This window comes from Nerophis lumbriciformis, linkage group LG03, assembly GCF_033978685.3.
Source record: "Nerophis lumbriciformis linkage group LG03, RoL_Nlum_v2.1, whole genome shotgun sequence".
Lineage (NCBI taxonomy): Eukaryota > Metazoa > Chordata > Actinopteri > Syngnathiformes > Syngnathidae > Nerophis > Nerophis lumbriciformis.
In genome coordinates, this window is record NC_084550.2 from 2565461 (window position 1) to 2591667 (window position 26207).

A 26207-nucleotide genomic window follows, 5' to 3' on the forward strand; every position below is an offset into this window, starting at 1 on the left:
CATTTCAGTAGTATGTGTGAGAATAATTTTTCAGTTGTTTAGGTGAGAGTGTTTCAGTAGTGTGTATAAAAGAGTTTCAATTGTGTGTATGAGAGCATTTCACTGGTCTGTGTGAGAACATTTCAGTAGTATGTGTGGAAATATTTTTTCAGTTGTTTAGGTGCGAGTGTTTCAGTAGTGTGTATAAAAGCGTTTCACTTCTATGTATGAGAGCGTTTCACTTGGGTGTATGACAGCGTTTCAGTAGTGTGTATGAGAGTGTTTCACTTGTGCGTATGAGAGCATTGCACTGGTTTGTGTGAGAGCGTTTCAGTAGTATGTGTGGGAATAATTGTTCAGTTGTTTAGGTGCAAGTGTTTCAGTAGTGTGTGTAAAATCGTTACACTTGTGTGTATGAGAGCGTTTCACTTGTGTGTTGGACAGAGTTTTATTTGTGTGTATGAGAGCATTTCACGTGTCCGTGTGAAAGCGTTTCAGTAGTATGTGTGGAAATAATTTTTCAGTTGTTTCGGTGAGAGTGTTTCAGTAGTGTGTATAAAAGCATTTCACTTGTCTGTATGACAGCGTTTCACTTGTCTGTGTGAGTGTTTCAGTAGTATGTATAAAAGCGTTTCACTTGTCTGCGTGTGAGTGTTTCAGTAGTGTGTATAAAAGCGTTTCACTTGTCTGTGTGAGAGTGTTTCAGTAGTATGTATAAAAGCGTTTTACTTGTCTGTGTGAGTGTTTCAGTAGTATGTATAAAAGCGTTTCACTTGTCTGTGTGAGTGTTTAAGTAGTATGTATAAAAGCGTTTCACTTGTCTGTGAGAGTGTTTCAGTAGTGTGTATGAGAGTGTTTCAGTAGTGTGTATGAGAGTGTTTCAGTAGTGTGTATGACAGTGTTTCAGTAGTGTGTATGAGAGCATTTCACTTGTGCGTATGAGAGCATTGCACTGGTTTGTGTGAGAGCGTTTCAGTAGTATGTGTGGGAATAACTGTTCAGTTGTTTAGGTGCGAGTGTTTCAGTAGTGTGTATAAAATCGTTACACTTGTGTATATGAGAGTGTTTCACTTGGGTGTATGACAGCGTTTCAGTAGTGTGCTTGAGAGCGTTTCACTTGTGTGTTGGACAGAGTTTTATTTGTGTGTATGAGAGCATTTCACGTGTCTGTGTGAAAGCGTTTCAGTAGTATGTGTGGAAATAATTTTTCAGTTGTTTCGGTGCGAGTGTTCCAGTAGTGTGTATAAAAGCATTTCACTTGTCTGTATGACAGCGTTTCACTTGTCTGTGTGTGTTTCAGTAGTATGTATAAAAGCATTTCACTTGTCTGCGTGTGAGTGTTTCTGTAGTATGTATAAAAGCGTTTCACTTGTCTGTGTGAGAGTGTTTCAGTAGTATGTATAAAAGTGTTTCACTTGTCTGTGAGAGTGTTTCAGTAGAATGTAAAAGCGTTTCACTTGTCTGTGTGAGAGTGTTTCAGTAGTATGTATAAAAGCGTTTCACTTGTCTGTGAGAGAGTGTTTCAGTAGTATGTATAAAAGCGTTTCACTTGTCTGTGTGAGAGTGTTTCAGTAGTATGTATAAAAGCGTTTCACTTGTCTGTGAGTGTTTCAGTAGAATGTAAAAGCGATTCACTTGTCTGTGAGAGTGTTTCAGTAGTGTGTATGACAGCATTTCAGTAGTGTGTATGAGAGTGTTTCAGTAGTGTGTATAAAAACGTTTCACTTGTCTGTGTGAGAGTGTTTCAGTAGTATGTATAAAAGCGTTTCACTTGTCTGTGTGAGTGTTTCAGTAGTATGTATAAAAGCGTTTCACTTGTCTGTGAGAGTGTTTCAGTAGAATGTAAAAGCGATTCACTTGTCTGTGAGAGTGTTTCAGTAGTGTGTATGACAGCATTTCAGTAGTGTGTATGAGAGTGTTTCAGTAGTGTGTATAAAAACGTTTCACTTGTCTGTGTGAGAGTGTTTCAGTAGTATGTATAAAAGCGTTTCACTTGTCTGTGTGAGAGTGTTTCAGTAGTATGTATAAAAGCGTTTCACTTGTCTGTGAGAGTGTTTCGGTAGAATGTAAAAGCGATTCACTTGTCTGTGGGAGTGTTTCAGTAGTGTGTATGACAGCATTTCAGTAGTGTGTATGAGAGTGTTTCAGTAGTGTGTATGACAGCGTTTCAGTAGTATGTGTGAGAATATTTTTTACTGGAAACGTCCTAATACTGCCTTGGAGACTTTGTGTGCAGAAACGTGCGACTATGATTTGTTTGATACTTGCTTATATTGACGCCGATATCATTCAGTCAACGGGCAGTCATCGCGCACGTTTAGCTTGTGTGCTACAGTGTGCTTAGCTGCTGTGTAGCTGCCAGTCGCTTTCGCCTACCACCTTTACCTTTTGTCAGTTATTTCACTAAAGTACGAAAAAAAGACCAAGTCATGCACACGCACACACACACACGCACACACACACACACACGCGCACACACACACACACACACACACACACACACACACACACACACACACACACACACACCAGGCAAAGGGGAGGAGGAGGGCGAGAAAGATGACTGAGACTTGCAGGAAAGTTCTAGAACAAAATGTCCCAGCTCCTCTCCACACGCTCACAACTGCCACTCACCTGAGTGCTGGGGGGCGTGGCCTCTCCCCTGTGACCCCACAACCAGCTGAACATGACCCCCATCCCTGACTGACTGACTGACACAAGCGAGTCCTCCCAAGCAGCTCAAATCTAACTCTGCTCCCGGAGTCTCGCTGAAGTGGTCTGCTGCTCCAGCAGGCAGGGAGGGAGGGAGGGGGCGGGGCATACGGCACAAGGACACGCCCCTTATGGGCCAGCCTGCCGCTATAGTGGGCCGCTTGTTTGTGATAGTTAATATTAGGAACTGAATGTTTGTGATAGTTAATAATAGGAACTGAATGTTTGTGATGATTAATAGGAACTGAATGATTTGTGATAGTTAATAATAGGAACTGAATGTTTGTGATGGTTAACAATAGGAACTCAATCGATTCCATTCAGAATTGATTCTCGATTCAATGCGATTCGTTTTCAAAACAAGATTAGAAACTTTTTCTGGTTGTGTGGAGATGGCCTAAACGTCTTTTTAAAAAGTGATTCTTATTTAAAAATATATATATATTATGTATATTTGTATGTGTATGTCTATATATGTATGCATATATCTGTAAATATGTATGTATATATGTATATGTCTATATGTATACATATATCTACATATATGTATATATGTATATTTCTATATGTATATGAATGTATATATATATATATATATATATATATATATATATATATGAATGTATATATTTATATTTATATATATATATACAGTATATATATATAGATGTATATATATACACACAGTATATATATATATATATATATATATATATATATATATATATATATATATATATATATATATATAGATGTGTGTGTATATATATATATATATATATATATATACACACAGTATATATATACACACAGTATATATACACATATATATATACACTTTCATATATATTAATATAAATAAAATATATATAATATATAAAAAATATACATATGCACATATATGTAGATATATGTATATATTAGAGATGCGCCGATAGGCAATTATTTCATCCGCAACCGCATCAGAAAATCGTCAACCATCCGCAATCCACCCGATCTAACATTTGATCAGAACCGCATCCGCCCACCATCCGCCCGCATGCGCCCGTTGTTATAAATCTAATATAGACGATGCAAGGCATTAGTGAGGTTATAAAGCTTTTGCCTGTTAAAGAAAGGAGACTGATCCAATGCAGCACAGACATTCGCGTGCCACGCTGTCACGACCCAGACGCACACCAGTGCGCAATCATATGGGAGCCGCGCTGAGCGCACCTCCAAGCGCGTCTCGCTGCCGGCGACGGCCGGGTATATGGGCCCGACGCTCCAGCGCCATCCATTTTCAGGGCTAGTTGATTCGGCAGGTGGGTTGTTACACACTCCTTAGCGGGTTCCGACTTCCATGGCCACCGTCCTGCTGTCTATATCAACCAGGGTGAGCCCCAACCCTTTCGTGAGCGCACTGCGCGCGGAGTGACCCCTGTTACGAGCCCCCGGCCATGGGGGTGGCGGGCAGGTAAACTGCTTACCTGCTGCGCGTGACGCCGGCCGCGGCGAAGGCGGACGAGGCGGGGTGTCGGTGCGGTGGGCGCGGTGGTGACCCTGGACGTGCGTCGGGCCCTTCTCGCGGATCGCCTCAGCTACGGCTCCCGGTGGGGCCCTCTCGGGGGAAGGGGCCTCGGTCCCGGACCCCGGCGAGGCGTCCCTTCTCCGCTCCGTAAAAGTGTCCATCTCTTTTTTTTTTTCTTCTTCTGTTGTGGCATATGCTGCAGGTGCCTGCTCGTTTTTCGTATGTGGGTAACAACATTTAACTATGTATATATATTTACCAATTGGTTTAACTGCCACCCGCCTGAATCTATTTAAAATCTAATTTTTTTTTATTTCATCCGCCCGATCCGCGGATAATCCGCGGACTCCGCGGTTGTTCCCGCAAACCGCGCATCTCTAATACATATGCACATATATGTATACATATATATGTGCATATGTATATATATATATATATATATATATATATATAGACCATGTTCCACACGGGCCGTTTCACTCTCTGATGCCAGCTCGCATGGACGTGTGGCCCCGGCAGCCGGAATGCCACAAACGCTCGCCATTCTTGTCACTCGGCATGAAGCACTTGCCACATACACACACACACACACACACACACACTATATTATATTATATAATATATAGTTTGTTTTATTTTGACACATGTTCAATCTAATGACATCCAATACAAAAGTTAATTTGAACAAAATGCTGCGTTGTGTTAATGTTTGTAGTATTTCCACCCTCTTGCTATTTTAGGAATGTGTGTGTGTGTGTGTGTGTGTGTGTGTGTGTGTGTGTGTGTGTGTGTGTGTGTGTGTGTGTGTACTTGTCTCACCATCCTTGTGTGGACATACACTTGACAAACCACCCTTTCTGTGAGAACCTTTTGACTTGTAAGGACCTTTGCCTGGTCCTCACAACTACAGAAGTAAAATATTTGTTTTACTTTGTGTGTTTTGCATTCTGAAGTGAGGTTGCAACTCTCTACTCCCATCTAGTGCTAGATTTTTTTTTTTTTTTTTTTTTCATCATTCTAGCTATAGTGGAAAGGGGGGCCCTCACAACCTACTAACCCAGGGGTCGGCAACCCAAAATGTTGAATGAGCCATAGTGGACCAAAATTTAAAAAAAAAAATCTGTCTGGAGCCGCAAAAAATTAAAAGCCATATTACATACAGATAGTGTGTCATGACATATAAATTGAATTAAGAGGACTTAAAGGAAACTAAATGAGCTCAAATATAGCTACAAATGAGGCATTATGATGCCCATCCATCCATCCATTTTCTACCGCTTATTCCCTTCGGGGTTGCGGGGGTACTGGAGCCTATCTTAGCTACAATCGGGCGGAAGGCGGCGTACACCCTGGACAAGTCGCCATCTCATCACAGGGCGCATTATGATGCAATATGTACATATAGGTAGCCTAAATAGCATGTTAGCATCGATTAGCTTGCAGTCATGCAGTGACCAAATATGTCTGATTAGCACTCCACACAAGTCAATAACATCAACAAAACTCACCTTTCATGCACAACCTTAAAAGTTTGGTGAGACAGAAAAAGAAGTGGCATAAAACACGTCCTAGAAAGTTATAAATGTAAACAAACTACGGTGAGTTCAAGGACCGCCAAAATTAGTAGGACAAAACGGCGCTCGCCAAATACTCGAATCAGTGAAGCATGTTTAATATAAACTGTGCTTTATAACAATTAGGGAGGTTTGTGTCATGTTTGTCCTCCTACAGAAACCATATTAAAACAAAAAATAGACTGTTTTCCCCTCATCTTTTTCCATTTTTCATACATTTCTGAAAAAGCTCCAGAGAGCCACTAGGGCGGCGCTAAACGCGGGTTGCCGACCTCTGTACTAACCAAACGTGGGTCCACACAAAGTAGGCAAGACATGTGTGTGTGTGTGTGTGTGTGTGTGTGTGTGTGTGTGTGTGTGTGTGTGTAAATAATGTATAAGGAGCAGTAAAAAGTCTCTCGCAGGCTTTCCACCTCCTTGCTAAATGGAACAGAGTGTTCCCACTCTTGCACAAGCCCCCATAATGTACACAATGTACAGTAACACCCCTCCCCCTCCCCCCTCCCCCACGCCACAGAGTGTTCTGTGTGGACCAAAAAATATTTTCTTTTCCTCCGTCAACCGCTGAGTCAACTTGAAGGTCCCGTGCAAAATACAACGCTGCATGTCGTTAAAGACTATGTTGCTAAAGGGTTGTCCAACGTCCCTTGAAAAACTCCATTTAGAGACAAAAGTAGGCATTCTGTGTTGAGCTGTCAAGTTTGTTTTTGGGTATTTTTCTTATTTCAAATCAAAACAGAGGTTTTAGTTATAAAGCCAGAGGGAGAAACCTTTACCAGAACTACAAGATGTTAAACCAACACCAGCTATAGAAAAAATCTGCGCGTGATTTTTGACTCCGAGCTGACTTTATAGACTTAGACAAACTTTAATGATCCACAAGGAAAATTGTTCCACACAGTAGCTCAGTTACAAAGGATGGAAGGTGTAAGGATGGAAAGGATAATGCAGGTATAAAGTAGACTGAAAATGTACCGTAGTAGCAATATAAAATATAACATACCGTATTTTCCGCACTATAAGGCGCACCTAAAAACCACAAATTTTCTCAAAAGCTGACAGTGCGGCTTATAACCCGGTGCGCTTTATATATGGATTAATATTAAGATTCATTTTCATAAAGTTTTGGTTTCGCAACTACGGTAAACAGCCGCCATCTTTTTTCCCCGTAGAAGAGGAAGTGCTTCTTCTTCTACGCAAGCAACCGCCAAGGTAAGCACCCGCCCCCATAGAACAGGAAGCGCTTCTTCTTCTACTGTAAGCAACCACCCGCCCGCGTAGAAGAAGAAGAAGCGCGCAGATATTACGTTTCATTTCCTTTGTGTGTTTACATCTGTAAAGACCACAAAATGGCTCCTACTAAACGACAGGGATCCGGTTCATGAAAAGACGCAATCTCTCCATCCGCACACGGACTACTATTTCACAGCAACTGCCTAAAGACTTTCAAGAAAAGCTGGCTACTTTCCGTGCATATTGTAAAAACAAGATAGCTGAAAAAAAGATCCGGCCAGAGAACATTATCAACATGGACGAGGTTCCACTGACTTTTGATATTCCTGTGAACCGCACTGTGGATACAACGGGAGCACGTACGGTGAATATTCGCACCACAGGGAATGAGAAGTCATCCTTCACTGTGGTTCTAGCTTGCCATGCTAATGGCCAGAAACTTCCACCCATGGTGATATTCAAAAGGAAGACCTTGCCAAAAGAGACCTTTCCAGCCGGCGTCATCATAAAAGCTAACTCGAAGGGATGGATGGATGAAGAAAAGATGAGCGAGTGGTTAAGGTAAGTTTACGCGAAGAGGCCGGGTGGCTTTTTTCACGCAGCTCCGTCCATGTTGATATACGACTCCATGCGCGCCCACATCACGCTGGTTTTTAATATATTATTAAAGTTTGACTGACCTATCTGACTGTTTTTTTGACATTCCTTTAGCGCAGTTAGATGCGGCTTATAACACGGGGCGGCTTATAGGTGGACAAAGTTTTGAAATATGCCGTTCATTGAAGGCACGGCTTATAACCCAGGGCGGCTTATGGTGCGGAAAATACGGTATATTTAATATTTACATATTGTATATACAGCAGGGGTGCTCATTACGTCGATCACGAGCTACCGGTCGATCTCGGAGGGTGTGTCAGTCGATCACCAGCCAGGCATTAAAAAAATAGTCCTAAAAATGAGCGATCATAAATCTTCACTATGACGTCACTTCCGTCACTTGATTGACATTCACGGCACCCGAGGGTCTTCTGAGATGACGCTGGCTGCTGCCAGCTCATTAAAATGACCGACTGGAAGGCGAGAAACACTTTATTTCAACAGACTCTGGCGCCGTACCTGTCGTCAAAACTCCAAAGACCGACTGCACAGTTGCACAGTTGCGCTAACAAAACAAGAGTCTCAGAAAGCCGGCGTGCACAAGCTAGCAAGCTACGGAGTTTGCCGACAATGTATTTCTTGTAAAGTGTATACAAAGGAGTACGGAAGCTGGACAAATAAGATGCCAAAAACCAACCACTTTCATGTGGTATTGGACAGAAAGGAGGACTTTTTTTCTCCTCCATTCGAAAATGCGGACGTTATCATCACCACTGTCTGATTCCAATCAATGCAAGTCATCAGAATCAGGTAATACACCAACTTATATTCTCGTCTTCATGAAAGAAAGGAATCTATATGTGTTAAACATGCTTGTATTATCTTTAACCACCTTTAACTTGTTAACAATATTAACTATATGTGTTAAACATGCTTGTATTATCTTTAAACACCTTTAACTTATTAACAATATTAACTATATGTGTTAAACATGCTTGTATTATCTTTAAACACCTTTAACAATATTAACTATATGTATTAAACATACTTGTATTATCATTAAACACCTTTAACTTGTTAACAATATTAACTATATGTGTTAAACATGCTTGTATTATCTTTAAACACCTTTAACTTATTAACAATATTAACTATATGTGTTAAACATGCTTGTATTATTTTTAATCACCTTTAACTTGTTAACAATATTAACTATATGTGTTAAACATGCTTGTATTATCTTTAAACACCTTTAACAATATTAACTATATGTATTAAACATACTTGTATTATCTTTAAACACCTTTAACTTGTTAACAATATTAACAATATGTGTTAAACATACTTGCATTATCTTTAAACACCTTTAACAATATTAACTATATGTATTAAACATACTTGTATTATCATTAAACACCTTTAACTTATTAACAATATTAACTATATGTGTTAAACATGCTTGTATTATCTTTAAACACCTTTAACTTATTAACAATATTAACTATATGTGTTAAACATGCTTGTATTATCTTTAACCACCTTTAACTTGTTAACAATATTAACTATATGTGTTAAACATGCTTGTATTATCTTTAACCACCTTTAAGTTGTTAACAATATTAACTATATGTGTTAAACATGCTTGTATTATCTTTAAACACCTTTAACTTATTAACAATATTAACTATATGTGTTAAACATGCTTGTATTATTTTTAATCACCTTTAACTTGTTAACAATATTAACTATATGTGTTAAACATGCTTGTATTATCTTTAAACACCTTTAACTTATTAACAATATTAACTATATGTGTTAAACATGCTTGTATTATCTTTAAACACCTTTAACTTGTTAACAATATTAACAATATGTGTTAAACATACTTGCATTATCTTTAAACACCTTTAACAATATTAACTATATGTATTAAACATACTTGTATTATCTTTAAACACCTTTAAGTTGTTAACAATATTAACTATATGTGTTAAACATGCTTGTATTATCTTTAAACACCTTTAACTTGTTAACAATATTAACTATATGTGTTAAACATACTTGTATTATCATTAAACACCTTTAATGTATTAACAATATTAACTATATGTGTTAAACATGCTTGCATTATCATTAAACACCTTTAACTTGTTAACAAAAACATATAGTTCATAAATAAGTAAATATAAATGATATATATGAATGAGGTAGATCCCCACGACTTGATCAATTGAAAAGTAGCTCGCCTGCAGAAAAAGTGTGAGCACCCCTGATATACAGTATATGATATATACTGATATATTATGTAATATATACAATATGCAGCTGAGATAGGCTCCAGCACCCCCCGCGGCCCCAAAAGGGACAAGCGGTAGAAAATGGATGGATGGATATACAATATGTAACAATTACCATGTGCCATGTACATTATCCCACATATTACAAAAAAAAAAACTCTTGTCTTTTTAAATCATCTTAAGAACATAATAATGCTCTCCGGTCTTCCCAAAAAGAACATCCAGAAGTCTACGATCGTTACAAAACTCAGCAGCACGGGAGCACATTACACCAGTTTTAAAGTGGCTGCATTGGCTTCAGGCTGGATTTGAAAAGTTCTATTATTTAAATGTCTTAATGGCTTTGCGCCTTCTTATCTATCTAACTCTTTGCCACTGGAGTTAAAGTCACAGTCGGAAATTAAAACTTTCCTCCACAAAACTGAAAAAGTGTCTTAAGGAAGATCAGAAGTGTGAGCACTAAAAGGGGGTGTAGTAATGGACTAATGGGGACAATTATTTCTGATGTATTGGTATCTTCTGTACTGTTCCACATGTTTTTTCACCATGCTTTCTGTAACCAACCGGACTAAACTCACACGCATTACAAACATAGCAGCTAAAATCATCGGCCTACCCACACCCAACATTTCAGACATAAACCACAGGTCCATCACCCGACTGGCAAAAACAATAGTCCAGGATATCACTCACCCACTACACCAATACATCATCCCACTACCATCAGGGCGCAGGTACAGAACAATCAAATTCCGGAGGGCCCGCCTCAGGAAAAGCCTGATCCCTGCAGCTATAGCCGCCCTTAACAGCAGGCCCGGCCGACCTGTCTGACAAGCCTGTAAATGTGTGTTAGTCATGTATGATGTCTTTTTGTTATTTTTTTTTTGTGTGATGTGTAATGTCTAGTGTTTAAATGTACGACAGTGACAATGAATTTCCCCAAGGGGACCAATAAATCTAATCTTTTGTACTTAATCATTTTGTATGTGTTTTTCACTTTTCTCAACTTTTCTTTCAAAGCCTAACCAGGGACGAGGCTTGCAAATGAGCCGTATCAACCCTTCTTAAAGGGGAACATTATCACAATTTCAGAAGGGTTAAAACCATTAAAAATCAGTTCCCAGTGGCTTATTTTATTTTTCGAAGTTTTTTTCAAAATTTTACCCATCACGCAATATCCCTAAAAAAAAGCTTCAAAGTGCCTGATTTTAACCATCGTTTCTCAACACCCGTCCATTTTCCTGTGACGTCACATAGTGATGCCAACACAAACATCGGAAAGAACAGCAAGCTATAGCGACATTAGCTCGGATTCAGACTCGGATTTCAGCGGCTTAAGCGATTCAACAGATTACGCATGTATTGAAACGGATGGTTGTAGTGTGGAGGCAGGTAGCGAAAACCAAATTGAAGAAGAAACTGAAGCTATTGAGCCATATCGGTTTGAACCGTATGCAAGCGAAACCGAGGAAAACGACACGACAGCCAGCGACACGGGAGAAAGCGAGGACGAATTCGGCGATCGCCTTCTAACCAACGATTGGTATGTGTTTGTTTGGCATTAAAGGAAACTAACAACTATGAACTAGGTCAGGGGTCGGCAACCCGCGGCTCTAGAGTCGCATGCGGCTCTTTAGCGCCGCCCTAGTGGCTCTCTGGAGCTTTTTCAAAAATGTATGAAAAATGGAAAAAGATGAGGGGGAAAAAATATATTTCTTGTTTTAATATGGTTTCTGTAGGAGGACAAACATGACACAAACCTCCCTAATTGTTATAAAGCACACTGTTTGTATTAAACATGCGTCACTGATTCCAGTATTTGGCGAGCGCCGTTTTGTCCTACTAATTTTGGCGGTCCTTGAACTCACCGTAGTTTGTTTACAGCATATGAAATACATTTGGCAACAACATGCACTTTGAGAGTGCAGACAGCCCAATTTCAGGCGCGCTAAGAACATATATTTTTCCACGATTTCAGCACTCAGGTTAACCCAGTGGTTCTCAAACTTTTTTTGTCATCCCCCACTTTGGACAAGGGGGAGTTTTCAAGCCCCACCTGCCCCCATCGCCCCAACAGAGCGCTAATGCCAAGCTTTAACATTTTCAAATTTATTAAACATCAAGTTGTATACATTCAATCTCAATAACATAAAATAACATCAAGTTCAATAATAAATAAAATAACTGTGCAGCTGTGGTATAACTTGCATCAAGTTCAATAATAAATCAAATAACTTCCATCAAGTTCAATAATAAATAAAACAAAAGTGTTATAATTTGCATCACGTTCAATAATAAAAAATAAAAAAAAGCGTTATAACTTGCATCAAGTTCAATAATAAATCAAATAACTTCCATCAAGTTCAATAATAAATAAAACAAAAGTGTTATAACTTGCATCACGTTCAATAATAAATCCCCCAAAAAAGTGTTATAACTTGCATCAAGTTCAATAATAAATCAAAAAAAGTGTTATAACTTGCATCACGTTCAATAATAAATCAAAAAAAGTGTTATAACTTGAATCAAGTTCAATAATAAATCAAACAAAAGTGTTATAACTTGCATCAAGTTCAATAATAAATCAAAAAAGTGTTATAACTTGCATCACGTTCAATAATAAATCAAAAAAAGTGTTATAACTTGCATCAAGTTCAATAATAAATAAAACAAAAGTGTTATAACTTGCATCAAGTTCAATAATAAATCAAAAAAAGTGTTATAATTTGCATCAAGTTCAATAATAAATCAAATTTTTTTTAATGAAATATTAATAAAAATACAATGTAAAGACAATGTGAGTATTTTGGTTCACGTTCAATAATAAAAAATAAAAAAAAGCGTTATAACTTGCATCAAGTTCAATAATAAATCAAATAACTTCCATCAAGTTCAATAATAAATAAAACAAAAGTGTTATAACTTGCATCACGTTCAATAATAAATCCCCCAAAAAAGTGTTATAACTTGCATCAAGTTCAATAATAAATCAAAAAAAGTGTTATAACTTGCATCACGTTCAATAATAAATCAAAAAAAGTGTTATAACTTGCATCAAGTTCAATAATAAATCAAATAAAAGTGTTATAACTTGCATCAAGTTCAATAATAAATCAAATAACTTGCATCAAGTTCAATAATAAATCAAAAAAAGTGTTATAACTTGCATCAAGTTCAATAATAAATAAAACAAAAGTGTTATAACTTGCATCAAGTTCAATAATAAATCAAAAAAAGTGTTATAATTTGCATCAAGTTCAATAATAAATCAAATTTTTTTTAATGAAATATTAATAAAAATACAATGTAAAGACAATGTGAGTATTTTGGTTTCTGTCCAAATTTTAACAAGCCCAGGAAGGTTTAAGATATAAGTAAGCTAGAAGCTAGCAAGGTTGCGAGCTAAACGTAATATGACGACCATGGCGAATATAATATGTTAATTGCACAGTTTTCAACTTCCACCCTTAGAAAGTCGGTCCATCAGGGAAACTTCCGTTTTGTGCGTTGGATCTTTTGGGGCTTAAAGTTGTGTTGCTGATTTACATTATTGTGTTGTGGCGTTTGTATTTCTTGTGGCTTTTGCAGTCGTGCCGTAGCTGAAAGTTGTTGTGTTTTGGCTTTCTGATATTGTCTTGTAGCGTTTACATTTGCTGTGACCTTTCTCGGCCACCGCAGGTATACGCCTTTCTTGTTTTGATGACTGATGGTGATGACGGGCAGACAGACTTGAGTAGTGTTTACCCTTATCACTAAAATATGTAAGCGAGGTTGCAAGGCCAGAGGACGAACGTGGCAAAAGTTAACTGGAAGTCGGATGTTACGAAAATTGATGCGGGAGTTAAAAATCCCTGGCGCCGGTCTTGTCTGGAAAAAAAACTGTTGATAAAATACAAGTCGACTTGTGTTTAAGATTGATAAACCTGGCTTTGCGAAATTCCCAGATTTTCTGCAAGAATATAAATAATAGCACTTGAGGATAATGTTACTGGATCAAAGCACAAGGAACTGGTTCACATTCAGAAAACAAACAATACTCAGTAAAGTGATAATAATTTCATGAAATAGCCTATGCATGTTAATTTGATATTTATAATAGATATGAACTCAAACTTGAACTGCAAAATAAAGATGAACAGTTTGTCTTTTTGTGTATTTTCTGAACGATTTTTTTACCGGTTGTATGTATCGGCTTTAATAAAATATTTTAAATATGAAAACGATAAAGATTATAATAAATCTAAAGGTAAAATATAGTGTAGAAATGCACCCAATTACAGGAAATGCAGTCCTGATTTAAAAAATAAATAAATAAAATTTGGGGTTTGCGTGGCAGCACTTATGGGGCGGTATAGCTCGGTTGGTGGAGCGGCCGTGCCAGCAACTTGAGAGTTGCAGGTTCGATCCCCGCTTCCGCCATCCTAGTCACTGCCGTTGTGTCCTTGGGCAAGACACTTCACCCACCTGCTCCCAGTGCCACCCACACTGCTTTGAATGTAACTTAGATATTGGCTTTCACAATGTAAAGCGCTTTGAGTCACTTGAGAAAAAGCACTATATAAATATAATTCACTTCACTTCACTTCACTTCAAATAAAAGTGCCAGTTTGCAATCTTTGCAAAAAAAAAGGAGGAGCTATGCATTTGGCAAGACAGGGCAAGTGACAGCACTTTCCCCCAGGAGAGCCACCTTGCTTCACTGTGAAACAGCACGGCTGTATGATCAGCTCCCATTTCCTCACACAGTGCAGAGAACAGTCGCGCTTTCAGTGGTCGTGTTTTGATCAAATTGACCGCGCTCACAACATCTGTTAAAACCTCATTGAGTTCGGGGCTGAGCTGCCTTGACGCGAGTGCTTCCCGGTGAATGACACAGTGTGTGCCCGTCACATTTTTGTTTCTCTGCAGGCGCTGGCTCTGGCTCGACGACCTTTGAGGTGCGAGTCACAAATGTATATATTTGTGTAATTGTGGTCCACACATTAGCCTGCTACCCATCCGCGTGAAAGTTTGTTCCGCTTAGCCCCGCCCCCATTAGTTACTGTTGCTATGTCTGTCAAACTTTCGCTCCTACCGAGAAATTTAAAGCCTACAGTAAAAATAAGTACCGGTAATTTCCATTTATTTATATAGTGGATTTCACAGACAGAATCACAAAGTGATTTACAGTGTGTATAGAAAATGAAAGCATAGTAAAAAAAAATCTAAGAATATAATAATAAAAAAAAAATTTTAAGTGAAGTTTTCTCCCGTTCATCGCGCCCCACCTGTCATGTCTCTATTCCCCACCAGTGGGGCGCGCCCCACACTTTGAGAAACGCTGGGTTAACCATACCTAAATAGACACAAAATACTGCATTACACAAGACTACCCGAATGTACTCGAATGATTGGAAAAAAATAAATGTTTTTAAGCTAAATTATTGGTAAACACAGTTTATGTATAATAATTTACGTAAAACCGCGAGTAATGAATAAAGTTTTCATCAATTAATATATTCTGTAGACATACCCTCATCCGCTCTCTTTTCCTGAAAGCTGATCTGTCCAGTCCAGTTGGAAATGCATCTGCTTTGAGTGTCGCAGGATATCCACACATTCTTGCCATCTCTGTCGTAGCATAGCTTTCGTCGGTAAAGTGTGCGGAACAAACGACTGACCATTTCGTCGGCTTTCCCCCACAGCCTCGTATTTTGAACAAATTTCGTCCAATTTCTTGCCACTTTGGCATCTTTGGGCCACTGGTGCAACTTGAATCCGTCCCTGTTCGTGTTGTTACACCCTCCGACAACACACCGACGAAAGTGAGAAAATGGCACGTGACGTCATCGCTCCGAGAGCGAATAATAGAAAGGCGTTTAATTCGCCAAAATTCACCCATTTAGAGTTAGGAAATTGGCTAAAAAAATATATGGTCTTTTTTCTGCAACATCAAGGTATATATTGACGCTTACATAGGTCTGGTGATAATGTTCCCCTTTAAATCTTCTGGCACCAAACTTTTATCTTGACCAAATACTAGCACAAAGACCCACAGTGAGCCGGCATGTAGCCACCATGGCCCACGCCTGTGGAACATTCTGCCAGAGAACCCCAGGACTGCAGAGAACCTTAATACAAGTTTTTTAATCAGGCTTTTTACTGATTTTAAACTCTTATCTTTTTTATTATATTTTTATTGTGTTGTTTTCTATTTTATTTATCATTATAATACTATTATTCTCTCAATATTTTGTTTTATTCATTTATTTATGTATTATTCATATTTTATTTTTTACATGTTTTATAATGTTACATACTATTTTTATTTTTTTTCTTGAGATGGCGTTAATTTGAGTTCTTCTCCTCAAAGGTGGCATTTTTACTCAATTTTCAGTGCCATGTTTTGTTTTGGTCGTGTGTGTGTGTGTGTGTGTGTGTGTGTGTGTGTGTGTGTGTGTGTGTGTGTGTGTGTGTGTTGCCCTAGCACGAGTAAAGAGCTACTTCCTGTTACTCGCACAAGTAAATAACTACTTCCTGTTCCTAGCACTAGTAAATAACTACTTCCTGTTCCTAGCACTACTAAAGAGCTACTTCCTGTTCCTTGCACTACCAAAGAGCTACTTCCTGTTTATTGCACCTATAAAGAGATACTTCCTGCTTCTTGCAACAATAAAGAGCTACTTCCTGTTTCTTGCAACAATAAAGAGCTACTTCCTGTTTCTTGCAACAATGAAAGGCTACTTCCTGTTTCTTACACCAATAAAGAGATACTTCCGGTTTCTTCCACCTATAAAGGGCTACTTCCTGTTTCTTACACCAATAAAGAGATACTTCCTGTTTCTTACATCGATAAAGAGCTACTTCCTTCTTGCACGAGTCAAGAGCTACTTCCTGTTTCTTGCAACAATGAAGGGCTACTTCCTGTTTCTTTCACCAATAAAGAGATACTTCCGGTTTCTTCCACCTATAAAGGGCTACTTCCTGTTTCTTGCAACAATAAAGGGCTACTTCCTGTTTCTTACACCAATAAAGAGATACTTGCTGTTTCTTACATCGATAAAGAGCTACTTGCTTCTTCTTGCACGAGTCAAGAGCTACTTTCTGTTTCTTGCAACAATGAAGGGCTACTTCCTGTTTCTTACACCAATAAAGAGATACTTCCGGTTTCTTCCACCTATAAAGAGCTACTTCCTGTTTCTTCCACCTATAAAGAGCTACTTCCTGTTTCTTGCATCGATAAAGAGCTACTTCCTGCTTCTTGCACGAGTAAAGAGCTACTTCCTGTTTCTTGCACCTATAAAGAAATACTTCCTGTTTATTGCACCAATAAAGAGGTACTTCCTGTTTCTTGCACTAATGAGAGCTACTTCCTGTTTCTTGCACCAATAAAAAGGTACTTCCTGCTTCTTGCACAAGCAAAGAGCTACTTCCTGTTTCTTGCCCCAATAAAGAGCTACTTCCTGTTTCTTGCACCAATAAAGAGCTACTTCCTGCTTCTTGCACCAATAAAGAGCTACTTTCTGTTTCTTACAACAATAAAGGGCTACTTCCTGATTCTTGCACCAACAAAAAGCTACTTCCTGCTTCTTGCACGAGTCAAGAGCTACTTCCTGCTTCTTGCACGAGTAAAGAGCTACTTCCTGTTTCTTGCACCTATAAAGAGCTACTTCCTGTTTCTTGCACCTATAAAGAGCTACTTCCTGTTTCTTGCACCTATAAAGAGATACTTCCTGTTTCTTGCACCTATAAAGAGCTACTTCTTGTTTCTTACACCTATAAATTGATACTTCCTGGTTCTTGCACTAATGACAGCTACTTCCTGCTTCTTGCAACAATATAGGGCTACTTCCTGCTTCTTGCACCAATAAATACCTACTTCCTGTTTCTTGCACAAGCAAATAGCTACTTCCTGTTTGTTGCACCAATAAAGAGCTACTTCCTGTTTATTGCACCAATAAAGAGCTACTTCTTGCACAAGCAAAGAGCTACTTCCTGTTTCTTTCACCTATAAAGAGATACTTCCTGTTTCTTGCATCGATAAAGAGCTACTTCCTGCTTCTTGCACGAGTAAGTTTCTTGCAACAATAAAGGGCTACTTCCTGTTTCTTACACCAATAAAGAGATACTTCCGGTTTCTTCCACCTATAAAGAGCTACTTCCTGTTTCTTGCATCGATAAAGAGCTACTTCCTGCTTCTTGCACGAGTAAAGAGCTACTTCCTGTTTCTTGCACCTATAAAGAAATACTTCCTGTTTATTGCACCAATAAAGAGGTACTTCCTGTTTCTTGCACTAATGAGAGCTACTTCCTGTTTCCTGCTGCACCAATAAAAAGGTACTTCCTGCTTCTTGCACAAGCAAAGAGCTACTTCCTGTTTCTTGCCCCAATAAAGAGCTACTTCCTGTTTCTTGCACCAATAAAGAGCTACTTCCTGCTTCTTGCACCAATAAAGAGCTACTTTCTGTTTCTTGCAACAATAAAGGGCTACTTCCTGTTTCTTACACCAATAAAGAGATACTTCCGGTTTCTTCCACCTATAAAGAGCTACTTCCTGTTTCTTGCATCGATAAAGAGCTACTTCCTGCTTCTTGCACGAGTAAAGAGCTACTTCCTGTTTCTTGCACCTATAAAGAAATACTTCCTGTTTATTGCACCAATAAAGAGGTACTTCCTGTTTCTTGCACTAATGAGAGCTACTTCCTGTTTCTTGCACCAATAAAAAGGTACTTCCTGCTTCTTGCACAAGCAAAGAGCTACTTCCTGTTTCTTGCCCCAATAAAGAGCTACTTCCTGTTTCTTGCACCAATAAAGAGCTACTTCCTGCTTCTTGCACCAATAAAGAGCTACTTTCTGTTTCTTGCAACAATAAAGGGCTACTTCCTGATTCTTGCACCAATAAAGAGCTACTTCCTGCTTCTTGCACCAACAAAAAGCTACTTCCTGCTTCTTGCACGAGTCAAGAGCTACTTCCTGTTTCTTGCATCGATAAAGAACTACTTCCTGCTTCTTGCACGAGTAAAGAGCTACTTCCTGTTTCTTGCACCTATAAAGAGCTACTTCCTGTTTCTTGCACCTATAAAGAGATACTTCCTGTTTCTTGCACCTATAAAGAGATACTTCCTGTTTCTTGCACCTATAAAGAGCTACTTCTTGTTTCTTACACCTATAAATTGATACTTCCTGGTTCTTGCACTAATGACAGCTACTTCCTGCTTCTTGCAACAATATAGGGCTACTTCCTGCTTCTTGCACCAATAAATACCTACTTCCTGTTTCTTGCACAAGCAAATAGCTACTTCCTGTTTGTTGCACCAATAAAGAGCTACTTCCTGTTTATTGCACCAATAAAGAGCTACTACTTGCACAAGCAAAGAGCTACTTCCTGTTTCTTTCACCTATAAAGAGATACTTCCTGTTTCTTGCATCGATAAAGAGCTACTTCCTGCTTCTTGCACGAGTAAGTTTCTTGCAACAATAAAGGGCTACTTCCTGTTTCTTACACCAATAAAGAGATACTTCCGGTTTCTTCCACCTATAAAGAGCTACTTCCTGTTTCTTGCATCGATAAAGAGCTACTTCCTGCTTCTTGCACGAGTAAAGAGCTACTTCCTGTTTCTTGCACCTATAAAGAAATACTTCCTGTTTATTGCACCAATAAAGAGGTACTTCCTGTTTCTTGCACTAATGCAAGCTACTTCCTGTTTCTTGCACCAATAAAAAGGTACTTCCTGCTTCTTGCACAAGCAAAGAGCTACTTCCTGTTTCTTGCCCCAATAAAGAGCTACTTCCTGTTTCTTGCACCAATAAAGAGCTACTTCCTGCTTCTTGCACCAATAAAGAGCTACTTTCTGTTTCTTGCAACAATAAAGGGCTACTTCCTGATTCTTGCACCAATAAAGAGCTACTTCCTGCTTCTTGCACCAACAAAAAGCTACTTCCTGCTTCTTGCACGAGTCAAGAGCTACTTCCTGTTTCTTGCACGAGTAAAGAGCTACTTCCTGTTTCTTGCACCTATAAAGAGCTACTTCCTGTTTCTTGCACCTATAAAGAGATACTTCCTGTTTCTTGCACCTATAAAGAGCTACTTCTTGTTTCTTACACCTATAAATTGATACTTCCTGGTTCTTGCACTAATGACAGCTACTTCCTGCTTCTTGCAACAATAAAGGGCTACTTCCTGCTTCTTGCACCAATAAATACCTACTTCCTGTTTCTTGCACAAGCAAATAGCTACTTCCTGTTTGTTGCACCAATAAAGAGCTACTTCCTGTTTATTGCACCAATAAAGAGCTACTTCTTGCACAAGCAAAGAGCTACTTCCTGTTTCTTTCACCTATAAAGAGATACTTCCTGTTTCTTGCATCGATAAAGAGCTACTTCCTGCTTCTTGCACGAGTAAGTTTCTTGCAACAATAAAGGGCTACTTCCTGTTTCTTACACCAATAAAGAGATACTTCCGGTTTCTTCCACCTATAAAGAGCTACTTCCTGTTTCTTGCATCGATAAAGAGCTACTTCCTGCTTCTTGCACGAGTAAAGAGCTACTTCCTGTTTCTTGCACCTATAAAGAAATACTTCCTGTTTATTGCACCAATAAAGAGGTACTTCCTGTTTCTTGCACTAATGAGAGCTACTTCCTGTTTCTTGCACCAATAAAAAGGTACTTCCTGCTTCTTGCACAAGCAAAGAGCTACTTCCTGTTTCTTGCCCCAATAAAGAGCTACTTCCTGTTTCTTGCACCAATAAAGAGCTACTTCCTGTTTCTTGCACAAGCAAAGTGCTACTTCCTGTTTCTTGCACCAATAAAAAGGTACTTCCTGCTTCTTGCACAAGCAAAGAGCTACTTCCTGTTTCTTGCCCCAATAAAGAGCTACTTCCTGTTTCTTGCACCAATAAAGAGCTACTTCCTGTTTCTTGCACAAGCAAAGAGCTACTTCCTGTTTCTTGCACCAATAAAGAGCTACTTTCTGCTTCTTGCAACAATAAAGGGCTACTTCCTGCTTCTTGCACCAATAAAGAGCTACTTCCTGCTTCTTGCACAAGCAAAGAGCTACTTCCTGTTTCTCGCACCTATAAATAGTTACTTCCTGTTTCTTGCACCAACAAAGAGCTACTTCCTGCTTCTTGCACGAGTAAAGAGCTACTTCCTGTTTCTTGCACCTATAAAGAGATACTTCCTGTTTCTTGCACCAATAAAGAGGTACTTCCTGTTTCTTGCATCTATAAAGAGATACTTCCTGTTTATTGCACCAATAAAGAGGTACTTCCTGTTTCTTGCATCTATAAAGAGATACGTCCTGTTTCTTGGACCAATAAGAGCTACTTCCTGCTTCTTGCACAAGCAAAGAGCTACTTCCTGTTTCTTACACCTATAAAGAGATACTTCATGTTTCTTGCACCAATAAAGAGCTACTTCCTGTTTCTTGCACCAATAAGGAACTACTTCCTGCTTCTTGCAACAATAAAGGGCTACTTCCTGCTTCTTGCACCAATAAAGAGCTACTTCCTGCTTCTTGCACGAGTCAAGAGCTACTTCCTGTTTCTTGCATCGATAAAGAACTACTTCCTGCTTCTTGCACGAGTAAAGAGCTACTTCCTGTTTCTTGCACCAATAAGAGCTACTTCCTGTTTATTGCACCAATAAAGAGCTACTTCTTGTTTCTTACACCTATAAATTGATACTTCCTGGTTCTTGCACTAATGACAGCTACTTCCTGCTTCTTGCAACAATAAAGGGCTACTTCCTGCTTCTTGCACCAATAAATACCTACTTCCTGTTTCTTGCACAAGCAAATAGCTACTTCCTGTTTGTTGCACCAATAAAGAGCTACTTCCTGTTTATTGCACCAATAAAGAGCTACTTCTTGCACAAGCAAAGAGCTACTTCCTGTTTCTTTCACCTATAAAGAGATACTTCCTGTTTCTTGCACTAATGAGAGCTACTTCCTGTTTCTTGCAGTAATAAGGAACTACTTCCTGCTTCTTGCAACAATAAAGGGCTACTGCCTGCTTCTTGCACCAATAAATACCTACTTCCTGTTTCTTGCACGAGCAAAGAGTTACTTCCGGTTTGTTGCACCAATAAAGAGCTACTTCCTGTTTATTGCACCAATAAAGAGCTACTTCTTGTTTCTTACACCTATAAATTGATACTTCCTGGTTCTTGCACTAATGACAGCTACTTCCTGCTTCTTGCAACAATAAAGGGCTACTTCCTGCTTCTTGCACCAATAAATACCTACTTCCTGTTTCTTGCACAAACAAATAGCTACGTCCTGTTTGTTGCACCAATAAAGAGCTACTTCCTGTTTATTGCACCAATAAAGAGCTACTTCTTGCACAAGCAAAGAGCTACTTCCTGTTTCTTTCACCTATAAAGAGATACTTCCTGTTTCTTGCACTAATGAGAGCTACTTCCTGCTTCTTGCAACAATAAAGGGCTACTTCCTGCTTCTTGCACCAATAAAGACCTACTTCCTGTTTCTTGCACAAGCAAAGAGCTACTTCCTGTTTGTTGCACCAATAAAGAGCTCCTTCCTGTTTATTGCACCTATAAAGAGATACTTCCTGCTTCTTGCACCTATAAAGAGCTACTTTCTGTTTATTGCGCCAATAAAGAGCTACTTCCTGCTTCTTGCACAAGCAAAGAGCTACTTCCTGTTTCTTGCACCTTTAAAGAGCTACTTCCTGTTTCTTGCACCAATAAAGAGCTACTTCCTGTTTTTTGCACCAATAAAGAGCTACTTCCTGTTTCTTGCACCAATAAGGAACTACTTCCTGCTTCTTGCAACAATAAAGGGCTACTTCCTGCTTCTTGCACCAATAAAGACCTACTACCTGTTTCTTGCACAAGCAAAGAGCTACTTCCTGATTGTTGCACCAATAAAGAGCTACTTCCTGTTTATTGCACCTATAAAGAGCTACTTCCTGTTTATTGCACCTATAAAGAGATACTTCCTGCTTCTTGCAACAATAAAGAGCTACTTCCTGCTTCAGCCTCTGAAGAATCTCTCCAAGTGCTTCTTACCTCACTGACTGCTTCTGTTGTTGTCCCAGCTAGCAGGACCGGTTCAAGGTCCACCTTTGGGTCCTTCACCCCCTCAGGCTCTGTCCTGTCTTGAGTGGCCTTCTTCTTCAGGTTCTTTGGGTCCGTGACGGCGAGCGTCTTGCTAGTGGGCGTGGCTTTGACAGGCGAGCTGGACTCTCGCTGCTCCTCCAGGATTCTTCTCTGGGTGTGCTGCAGGACCACAAGAACCTTCTTCAGCATTCTGCACACTTAGACTAAGGTAAGAGTCATGTCGGGGGCATTCTTGGATGGGAAGGACTTAGTCCAGGGTTCTAACCACAGGGTCCAACCCTCAAAGAGATGTGGCCTTAGTTTCCCTCTTTCAGTGAGGGAGACGAGGTGAGAGTTGTGGCAGGGCAACTAATAGCGTAGAACACATTTTACAGATTTCACACAACTTCAAATCAAGTGTCAGCTCATGGAGGAAAGTCTGTTCCAATCCCAGCATGATAACATAAAAATAAAGACAACTTCTTTCTTCTACTTTGGCCAGAAATAATCTGCTTGACAAAACACCTCAGATTGGCAACTTGAAAAATGAGACTTTGTCTCAAAGTTTCTACAAAAACATGAAACCTAACAAATAATAAACGGATTAAAAAGTTGTCAACCAAGCAGACAAACGGAGGTAGAAACTGTTGACTCACACTCCGAACAAGCGCAAGACGTAAAAACGGCAGGTTTCATTTGGGTGGAGGGGGCGGAGCCACGGCCAGGCGCTATGGAAGGTTACCCGGGTAAATAAGGTTCCCCCTTTGTTGCCACCTGAAACTAACCGGGTAGATTTAGTTCCACAGGGACAATGGATCTAAATCTAGTTGGGACTTTCTAAAGGTTCCAGGAACTTTAGAGTGTTTGTTGTCGACTGCTGATTGGTTGAACACCATTGGGGGCGTTCCTAAAAACTTAGTATTTGAACACAAATGCGACACTAATGTTTTAAGTCTTATTTCTTGTGTTCAGTGAGCAGGTTGTGTTATGTTTGACTATTTGTGTTGACGTCTTGTGTTAGTCGCATTTTTTTTTTTCGCTGTAAGAAAAGGTTGTTTGCATTGGGTCGTACAAGTACATGCTGTGCTTCACTCCCTTCAAAGCACTGCATGGTCATTGACATGTTGTCCACAGGATGGCGGCATATTTGAATTTGCGTCAGATGCCTGAAACTAAACTGGAAACAGTTTAATGCGATTAATCTCGATTTATTTACAATTTAGCTATGAACAAAATGCAATTAATCATGTTTATATACAAGTTAACTGTAGACAATGCGATTAATCATGATTAACTACAAGTTAACCTAACTAATTGCAACTAGATATGGACAAAATGCAACAATCAAGATTAATTACAAGTTAACTGTTGTCTAATTGTGATTAATTTTGATCAATGACAAGTTAATTATGGACAAAATGCGATCAAGCCTGATTTGGTAACAGGAAGCTGATCAGGCAGAAGCAGAACCGTCCTGACGGCTGTGAAAACTGTGCCAGTCAGCAGTAACCATGGCAACCAACTAATCGCATCATCTTCCAGTTCCAAACACTCCCCCAAATATGCTTTTGTTAGGGCATTGTGTGTGTGTGTGTGTGTGTGTGTGTGTGTGTGTGTGTGTGTGTGTGTGTGTGTGTGTGTGTGTGTGTGTGTGTGTGCTCGCTAGCATAACTCGCTAACAAAACAAACTCTCCCGCCCCCCAGTCCACTAAAAGTGGTTCAAACGATTCAGAGGGATTTCAGGCTATAACATGACTGATATCACGACGATCCAGAGTGACTTCAGGTGATATCACAACGATCCTGAGGGATTTCAGGTGCTAACATGACTAACATCATGATGATCTAGACTGACTTCAGGTGATAACATGACTGATGTCATGACGATCCAGAATGACTTCAAGTGATAACACGACTGATATCACGAGGATCCAGAGTGACTTCAGGTGATAATACGACTGATATCACGACGATCTGGAGTGACTTCGGGTGACATCACGACAATCCAGAGGGACTTCAGGTGATAACACGAATAATATCATGACGATCCAAAGTGACTTCAGGTGATAACACGACTGATATCATGATGATCCAGAGTGACTTCAGGTGATAACACGACTGATATCACGAGGATCCAGAGTGGCTTCAGGTGATAACACGACTGATATCATGAGGAACCAGAGTGACTTCAGGAGATACCACGACTGATATCACGACGATCCGGAGTGACTTCGGGTGACATCACGACAATCCAGAGTGACTTCAGGGTGAAAACACGAATGATATCATGACGATCCAAAGTGACTTCAGGTGATAACACGACTGATATCATGACGATCCAGAATGACTTCAAGTGATAACACGACTGATATCACGAGGATCCAGAGTGACTTCAGGTGATAACACGACTGATATCATGAGGATCCAGAGTGACTTCAGGCGATACCACAACTGATATCACGACGATCCAGAGTGACTTCGAGTGACATCACGACAATCCAGAGGGACTTCAGGTGATAACACGAATGATATCATGATGATCCAAAGTGACTTCAGGTGATAACACGACTGATATCACGCCGATCCAGAGTGACTTAGGTGATAACACGACGATCCAGTGTGACGTAAAGCGATAACACGACTGCTATCACGACGATCCAGAGGGACTTCAGGCGATAATACGACTGATATCATGATGATCCAGAGTGACTTCAGGTGATAACACGACTGATATCACGACGATCCACAGTGACTTCAGGTGATAATACGACTGATATCATGATGATACAGAGTGACTTCAGACGATACCATGACTGATATCATGACGATCCGGAGTGACTTCGGGGGACATCACGACTGATATCACGACAATCCAGAGTGACTTCAGGTGATAACACGACGATCCAGTGTGACGTAAAGCGATAACACGACTGCTATCACGACGATCCAGAGGGACTTCAGGCGATAACACGACTGATATCACGACGATCCAGAGGGACTTCAGGTGATAACACGACTGATATCACGACGATCCAGAGTGACTTCAGGTGATAATACGACTGATATCATGAGGATCCAGAGTGACTTCAGACGATACCACGACTGATATCACGACGATCCGGAGTGACTTCGGGGGACATCACGACTGATATCACGACAATCCAGAGTGACTTCAGGTGATAACACGACGATCCAGTGTGACGTAAAGCGATAACACGACTGCTATCACGACGATCCAGAGGGACTTCAGGCGATAACACGACTGAT

At 39.6% G+C, this 26207-nt stretch overlaps 2 protein-coding genes across 4 annotated transcripts in view; one reads left to right on the forward strand and one right to left on the reverse strand.

The window, feature by feature from the left end:
- The window catches only part of LOC133577749 (uncharacterized), a 62985-nt gene that overhangs the window by 11072 nt on the left and 25706 nt on the right, over nucleotides 1-26207 (reverse strand). The window contains exon 2 of one of the 3 annotated variants that reach the window (XM_061931749.1): nucleotides 22911-23120. The exons of 1 other annotated variant lie outside the window; for it this stretch is intronic. In XM_061931749.1, the coding sequence (XP_061787733.1) occupies nucleotides 22911-23120 (210 nt within the window). Of the gene's footprint in view, nucleotides 1-2613; nucleotides 2755-22910; nucleotides 23121-26207 lie in introns of those variants that run through there. One more of the 3 variants, XM_061931757.1, reaches the window with a different exon arrangement.
- The window catches only part of selenoe (selenoprotein e), a 52400-nt gene continuing 49233 nt past the window's right edge, over nucleotides 23041-26207 (forward strand). The window contains exon 1 of the mRNA XM_061931777.1: nucleotides 23041-23169. The gene's annotated coding sequence lies outside the window, so the exon portion shown is untranslated. The remainder of the gene's footprint in view (nucleotides 23170-26207) is intronic.